Below are 8,589 nucleotides of genomic sequence, written 5' to 3'. Positions count from 1 at the left end.
TTTCTTAATGCAGGTCTTTTACTTGTAACAGAGTCTTTTTACAGTGTGGTTTAGGTACTTTTACTTCATAAAGGATCTGAATACTTCTTCCACCACTGTGGATTTCTAAGAAGACCACTGCCTAAATCAAGAGCTTTAGAAACTAGTTTACTGTAGTTGAAAAAGGTTTTGAACGACTTATTTTAGTAGTTGTTTCCGGGCGCTACCATCTCGCCAGTCAAAAAGTGTCGATCTCCAAATGCAAATGAACGGACTCCATAGCAGGAAATGTCATTCTTATATGAGGCTCCTTTTTCAACTACAAGGTCAATATTGTTTTTCACTAACGACAAAACAACAAATTATCCGTGCATTTATATGGAACTAAGCTTTAGGAGCTTTCCATCTTTACTCTCCTCCCTGTTACGTTGCATTCGGAGATGGTAGCGCCCAGAAACAACTGCTGCTAAAGTAAGTCGTTCAAAACTTTTCTTTTTAGTAAACTCTGTGTACACAAACAATGTTCATGCTGGAGTTAAGGTGTAGAGCCCCTGGTGATACGTCGAACAAAGTTTCATGTTGTGTCGAGCCTTCTTAGTGTTTTAAAAATGTTGATTTTGATGCTATCATAGTAGTGCCCCTAGCACTCCCATTCAAAAGACCATTTGACCGAAAACGAGAATACGGTAAATCTTAAAAGTGGCGCTTCCATCCTAAATATGCTTTTAAACTAAAGTTTGACTCGGGTACATTCACAAAAAGACCCTAGGTTGCATTTTGGCGAGAGTTACGCTTTAAGTGAAAATTAAATTACCTCATAAAGAGTCTTAGAAAGCTTCATCAGAATGCCAATGATCAGCTTAACACTGAGAGCTAGGGTCGGACTCCAACCATATCTACATTTCCATCCATCTCAGTATTGGTAAAACATTAAAGGGAACTGTCAACAAATTATTGTTGTTTTCTTTTCAAGTTGTTCCTGATTGCTAATAGAGCCAGACAAAGAAACAGGGATGAGAATAAATAGCTTCCAACTGGCTTGAGTGGACTTTAAATCGAATCAATTAAGTTGATAGAGGATCACTTACGAAGTTACCTAGTAACAACGAGTGTCCTACCACATCCAGGCTGGACTATTGAGGCTCCTTGAGAAAATTACTCTTTTGACACTTTTTAGGGTGTGACGCGGAAAGATGCACTCAAAACCGAAATCATCAGCAGTTACCAAGTGACAAATTAGAGGAGACTGATCAGACATGGTTAAGCGCCCTTGCTTTCAACAACCCTATTATTATAAAGTGCTGAGATTCTCATTTTCTAGCTTCCTTTTCTCTCAACTCACGCACAGCTGAGCTGACAAAAGCGGTGCATTGTGTGAATACTGACAGTGACCTATAACAAATGCAAATCAAACACCCCCCCCCACCCACCCACCCACCCACACACACACACACACACACACACACACACACACACACACACACGCACGCACACACGCACACACACACACACACACACCTCTCTATGGCTCCCTCACAAAGACTGAAAGCTGTCTGAAATCTAATTTATCATCCGTTGAAGGCCTAGGAAACCTTTCTGAAAATACCACCCTGAGTCACTTACCTTCACATTATATGCAGAAATATTACAGGTGATATTGGGACATAACATTAGCTGGCTCCATCAAAAAGGGAAAACAAATGAAAAACAATGAATAGCAGACTTATAGCATACGAATACAATTTAAATAAAGCGGAAACACACTTTGGAAGTCATGTTTTTCTGAGCAACAACCATCATTTACCTAAGAGCAAAGACAATTCAGAAAACACTCTTTTGCAGTGCATCAGACTGCTAATATTTCTCCCACTATACACCACAAGCCTTTCCCTGTTTGTTTATCCATGAGTCATCAGGGGGGTGGGGGGGGGGGGCGACGACGACATCTGATTGTATCTTTTAATGGAAACAGAGCAGAGAAGTGGCTCAATCTGAGTTTAACAAAAACAAATGTAGTGGAGCTTCATTAATGTTCAGTATCTACTGTAATAATCATTGTATCAATAGTAGTAATACATATATTGCAGCCTCCATGTGCGCGCTCCGGCAGTGCGCCATCGAGCGGTGGAGGAGAGCCCCAGCGAGTATAAAAGCCTCAGCAAGCTGTCAGCATCAGAAGATACGTCTGCATCACGACAGACTTCAGCAGAACTCTCCTAAGTAGGCTGACACGGATAAATCACGGTGTCCCCGCGTGTAAAATCCGAGCAAGTTTAGAAATGACTCGGATAACTCGTGCAACTCTGAGGCTTTGAACCAAACTAAATACAGAACGAAGGAGATGGGGATTTATGCGTCCACACCTGCGCACCCACACTCTGGAAGTTAGCCGCAAAGAGGACGGGAAAGCTGCCGTGAACTTGTTTTTAAACAAAAGAAGCCTTTTCCTCTGCAGAAGCATGCAGAGCAACAGCAGCGCCTCTGGGTCCCTGGGCGCTCTGAACGTGTGCGGAGGAGAAGAGGACGACATCTCCAGAGTTGTCAGCCTCACGGGAGCAGCCTCTAATCTCGCAGCTCTGAACCTTTCACTCAACTGCTGGCTCCTCATCCTCTCCAAGGAGTCCTCGCTGGACCTGCACGCAGACGGCGCAAACCTGGCAGTAGGTTTAGTTAAGAATGTACAAATCCAGATGGATAGAAATGGAAATTCATTTAGCATGAATCGCCCAAACAAGAAAAGTGCTTGGAGGATACATGTTGTATTTTGACTTTTTGAATTTCCTTGTGTGCACTTGTGTGACTATTTAGGTCCAAGATGCCGAAACACAAAATGATTGTATGTGTTTGACAGGTACATTTACTCAAGTACTGTAGCCTACTTATGTACACATTTGAGGTACTTGTCCTTAACTTCTACTCCATTACATTTCAGAGCCAAATATTGCCCTTTTTACTCCACTACACTAATCTGACAGCTTTACTTTACAAATAAAGACTTTAGCACACAAAACATATGTAGTTTATAAAATATGTTTTATTATAAATGTAACTTCCCAACAATATAACGGCCTACAAGTACAGCTGAAAATGATTAGCCATTAAAGTCTTAGTTGATTGACAGCTGTTTTGATCGTTTCCAGTTTCTAAAATGTGAGGATTTTTCTGCATTGAGTAGCCTACTTTTACTTTTAATAATAATTTAAGCACATTTTCCTGATACTTATTTTTACATAACATTACTTAGGGCTGCACAATTAATCGCAATCCAATCGAAATCGAAATATGGACTACTGCAATATCCAAATCGCAGGGGCGGGCGCAATATTTGTTAAAGGCAAAATATGTGTCAAACCACTCTGAATTAAGTTCTGTGGTGCTACAGACACATCCCAGCCTATAAATTGTATGCTACAGACTAAAGAAAAACATCTTTGTTTTGCACAGATCCTCGCAAAAATCACACTATAATCATTTTCATTTTTTAAATTTTAATATTTTTAAATGAAAATGTAAATACTGATGCACAAATGATCATTCCCTCCAACATCGCAATCGCAATGTTAGTCAAAATAATCCCAATTGTATAATTTCCTCATATCGTGCAGCCCTAACATTACTAAACATTTTCAATGCAGGACTTTAACTTGTATGTAATGTGGTATTAGTACTTTTACTCATCTGAGTACTTCTTCCACAACTGCAGGTACGAGTTGTCATCGCCCTGGTCTACCTGGTGGTGTGTGTTCTGGGGCTTGTGGGTAACCTGCTGGCCCTCTTCCTGCTGCACTCGCGCCGCCGGGGCCATCACCACTCTTCCATCGACTGCTTCGTGATGAGCCTGGCGCTGACAGACCTCCAGTTTGTCCTCACCTTGCCCTTCTGGGCTGTGGACACGGTGCTGGACTTCCGCTGGCCCTTTGGCCAGGTCATGTGCAAGATCGTCAGCTCGGTCACCACCCTGAACATGTACGCCAGCGTCTTCTTCCTCACCGCCATGAGCGTGACCCGCTACCACTCCCTGGTTACCTCTCTGAAGATGGGCAGCCCTGGCATCGCCACTGCTCATGCCAAATGGGCCAGTTTAACCATTTGGGTGGTGTCACTGGTGGCTACGCTGCCTCATGCTTTCTACTCCACCACAGTCCAGGTGTGTTGAATTCATACTGACCCCCGATTTGATTCTAGGGCTGGGTATTGCCACTGATTTCCCAAATCGATTCCGTTTCACAAGGTCCTGATGCGATTATATTTCCGATTCAATGACGATTTGGGATATTTCAGTTGCAAAACCAATTTTGCTTGGATATGAAAGAGATTCTACAATTGTACAATGTTTCCTGTAACCTGTTGCATTATTCAAAATGTCAATGTTTACATGAAGAATTGACCCAAAGCAGTTACATTAATGCACTTTTTATTTAACATGAACACACAATAAAGTGCAGCTCTCCAGACTCTACAGTCAGTGAATTTTAAAATGGCCATGCCAGTCTTTCCCTCGCAGACAAAGATCGATTCTGGATTGTATGAATCGATATTGGATCATTCAAATAAAAATCGATTTAAATCTTGTTAAACCCAGCCTTATTTCATTCGCTTCACGCTTTCTGTTTGGGTTTGCAACCTCTATGTTGTTGTGCTTACAGGTGTCTACAGATGACGAGCTGTGCTTAGTGCGCTTCTCTGACTCCGATTCAAGCCACTGGGATCCTCAGGTCCTGCTCGGACTCTATCAAACACAGAAAGTCCTCCTGGGATTTGTAGTTCCTTTGATTGTCATCTCCGTGTGCTACCTCCTCCTCCTGAGGTTCATCCTGAGCCGGCGTATCGTAGGCAGCACGGTCAGCGCGAGTGACACAGAGAGGTCTGAGTCTGAGAGAGGACGCCTTCGCCGCCGCTCCAAAGTCACCCGCTCTGTCACCATCATAGTCCTGTCCTTCTTCATCTGCTGGCTACCCAACCAGGCTCTTACCCTGTGGGGGGTGCTGATCAAATTTGACTTGGTGCCCTTTAGTAAAGCCTTCTACAACGCCCAGGCCTACGCCTTCCCCCTGACTGTGTGCTTAGCTCATGCAAATAGCTGTCTTAACCCGGTGCTCTACTGCCTGATCCGAAAAGAGTACAGAGCTGGACTGAAGGAGCTCCTGCTCAGAGTGTCTCAGTCCGTCCAAAATGTTCTCACTCAGGGTCTGAGAGAGAGAAGAGTGGCAGACGCACCGCCCAGCCTGGTTATGATTCACAAAGACAGCAATATGTGATGGAAAAGGAAAAGTTTGACATTTTGGAAAACAATTATTTGCTTTCTGGCTGAGAGTTAGATGAGAATATTGATACCACTCTCCATACAGTGATGGATACAGTGGTATCCATCTTCTCAACTCAACTCTTGATCACGATTTCAATTTCGGCTTCTAACGATCACAAAAACAATGGAATCGGGAAACGATTATTTTCGTTCAACAGGAAAAGTATTAAGGGAAATTTCACAGTTCAAGGTGTTTTCACTGATTTGTTTAAATGTCCCATGACATGGTGCTCTTTGGATGCTTTTATATAGGCCTCAGTGGTCTCCTAATACTGTATCTGAAGTCTCTTCTATATAGGCCTCAGTGGTCTCCTAATACTGTATCTGAAGTCTCTTCTATATAGGCCTCAGTGGTCTCCTAATACTGTATCTAAAGTCTCTTCTATATAGGCCTCAGTGGTCTCCTAATACTGTATCTGAAGTCTCTTTTATATAGACCTTAGTGGTCCCCTAATACTGTATCTGAAGTCTCTTTATATAGACCTTAGTGGTCTCCTAATACTGTATCTGAAGTCTCTTTTATATAGACCTTAGTGGTCCCCTAATACTGTATCTGAAGTCTCTTTTATATAGACCTTAGTGGTCCCCTAATACTGTATCTGAAGTCGCTTTCCCGAAATTCAGCCTTGGTGCAGAATTACAGCCACTAGAGCCAGTCCCACAATGAGCTTTCCTTAGTATGTGCCATTTCTGTGTCTGTAGCTATTGAAGAGGAGAGAGGGGGGGGGGCAAGGTGGAGAGTGGGGGTGTGGCCTTGACCAACTGCTACTTTGCTCCTTTGAAAGCCATGATGTCTCTCTGTCATGGGCCCATCTGAGCTTTCATTTTTTCAAAGGCAGAGCAGGATGCCCAGGACTCGGTTTACACCTATCACCATTTCTAGCCACAGGGGGACCATAGGCAGGCTGGGGGAACGCATATTAATGTTAAAAAACCTCATAAAGTGAAATTCATGCCGTGGGACCTTTAACTGTTCCATAAATGCAACATCTTTCCAAAAGTCAATGAATAATCGTGTTAAATAATCGTGATCTTAATATTGACCAAAATAATTGTGATTATGATTTTTTCCATAATCGAGCAGCCCGACATTCCTCAAAGTGAACTTTTCCTTTGATACTAAATTAAATGCTCCTTCATGAGTCAACTTTGTATGCCATATTTTCTTTGGTGCCATTTTTTTTAATCACATTCCTGTGTGACACTGTAATCCCCTCCAAACTTATGAACAGCTATGATTTAGCTTTATCACAGACTTTTTGTGAAACATGCCACTTTGGAAGTAATCTCCGTGGTGACAAGTATTCTTGAAAATGATCAAACTCCAAATGAGCCGGCTCTTAGTTACACTGTGGGCTGATTTCTTATTTCGCACAATCAAGCAAAAACACAGTGTGATGCTTGATTAGTTCAACCTGTAAAGTGACTTTTCTTGTACTTTGCACCTCAAACACCTACACAGGCAATCACTAGGACTGTAAGATTGTTACATTTTCCTTATTATTGATGTGTTTAATATGTATTTGTAGGACACTGCAGTAGAATCTAGCATTAACTGTCGTCCATTCTCATGTCTTTCTGTGTCTGCCTTGCTCTACCGCTGTGAATTGTTTTCGGTACATGTAATGTGATATTAAATAAAATGAGAGGACAAAAGAGTTCAGTGACGTCTCTGGAAAGTTAATCTCGTCGGCAGTCATGACAGCCACAAAACTGTGAAGACGAGAAAAATGAGTCAGACAATAGCTGCACCACATTTCTGCCCTTTTGTAACCTTTAACGTCTCAACATGGATAACCATCTCTCACACACACACACACACTCACACACTCTCTCACACACACACACACACACACACACACACACGGAACCAGCATCTTCCAGCTGTGAATAAAAAACAATCAAATGTGTAATTTTAGAACAAGCATTTGTCTGAAAATTCGTGCCAGTTCCCTTGCTCAGATTGCTGCCCAACCCTTTGCTGTTCACTGTGTGATCAAAGGAAAGTCTTCTGTTGCTGCTATCTGTTATTGTTCCCTCTGATCTAATGTTTGTTCCCTTGAACCTGCTTCATAACCTTTCTCATCAGGCTCTACACACAGTGGACAGAGCAGAAACAGCACATCCACTCACACAAAGACGGCACTTTCAATTTCAGAGCCTGTTCAATGAAAACAAGCTACTCATCTTTAACTACAGGGAGTCATTCCATAGAGACCCACTAATGAGAACCACTTGTCATCCCTATAAGTCCACTCCACATATGGCCGGTATGGATCGCTGCTTTAAAGCAATTGCAGGCTTCAGATGATTATTTTCCACGAGATGATGAGCATGAATAATATATTATATAGGCAAAGAAAAGGTGATAGGTCATGTACAAGACATACAAGACATGATACATCTTTACATAAAGCAAAGCTTGAAAACAGCACGAATGGTACCACTGAAGAAAAATATTTTCTTAAGTTAACAACAGAGTATCTATCTATTTTTATGTGTTGGGAATTATAGACTGTACTGTCCATTTTCTGTCTCTCTGAGAGAACCTGTGGACTCACAGGCCACAGGTGTTTGGAGCTCAAATGAGAGATAAGAACCTTGACCGCACATGATTTCCAAAAGCAAGCAGCAAGCCAATTACTGTAATAGATAGTCCACCTGACTGTACACAAGATGAAATATACTGTAGTCTGAAGGTTGGTTTTGCAGTTGAAAGCTCAATGACATGTCACGGTCTTCAGAGTTTTCACCCACATCATCAAGAAGACCATGAGATGTGGTTGAAAGCTCTGGTTGAAAGTCTCATGGTCACTCTTTATTTAAGCTTGAATTGCTAGCTGTTTTTGTTGGTACAGTCTTCGTGATGAAAGCTCAACCGCTTTGCACAGACTTCATCATGAAGACTGTAAGACGTGGCTCAACTGCATCTCACTGTCAGTCTTAACTAAAAAATCCACTTACTAGCTTTCTAGGGTTTTCAACCGCATCTCACAGTCTTCATCGTCAAGGTCTACGTAATGAAGAAGGGAACGGTTTTGTTTATATGTTTAACTCAATTGTTCAATTGCATATACTGTACATTTTATACTTTTCCACACCGTCACAGTCTGACGCGCCAGATGTTTGTTACACAGAACCATCTGAGAAGCCGTCATTGAAAATTGTTTGGAAAAGGGCAGGCACTTTCGAAAAAATCCTGGCAGGTGATTGGATGAATCTGTATATCATGTCCGCCACTGTTGTTTTGCACGAATGGTCGCTGCTGTCACACATCCCTAAATCACGGCCGTAGCTGCCAGTAG

General features: G+C 42.1%; 1 protein-coding gene across 1 annotated transcript; it reads left to right on the top strand.

The window, feature by feature from the left end:
* Positions 1-2,113: 2,113 nt before the first annotated feature.
* Positions 2,114-5,426, top strand: LOC116037439 (relaxin-3 receptor 1-like). Its single transcript, XM_031281343.2, has 3 exons — positions 2,114-2,639; positions 3,683-4,126; positions 4,626-5,426. The coding sequence occupies exons 1-3, from the start codon at positions 2,331-2,333 to the stop codon at positions 5,235-5,237; spliced, it is 1,365 nt and encodes a 454-aa protein (XP_031137203.1). The 5' UTR covers positions 2,114-2,330; the 3' UTR covers positions 5,238-5,426.
* The last annotated feature ends 3,163 nt before the right edge of the window (positions 5,427-8,589 follow it).

The sequence above is a fragment of the Sander lucioperca genome, chromosome 9 (assembly GCF_008315115.2).
Source record: "Sander lucioperca isolate FBNREF2018 chromosome 9, SLUC_FBN_1.2, whole genome shotgun sequence".
Taxonomy (NCBI): domain Eukaryota; kingdom Metazoa; phylum Chordata; class Actinopteri; order Perciformes; family Percidae; genus Sander; species Sander lucioperca.
Note: the sequence above shows the minus strand (reverse complement) of the source record. Positions and strands in the feature narration are given on the sequence as shown.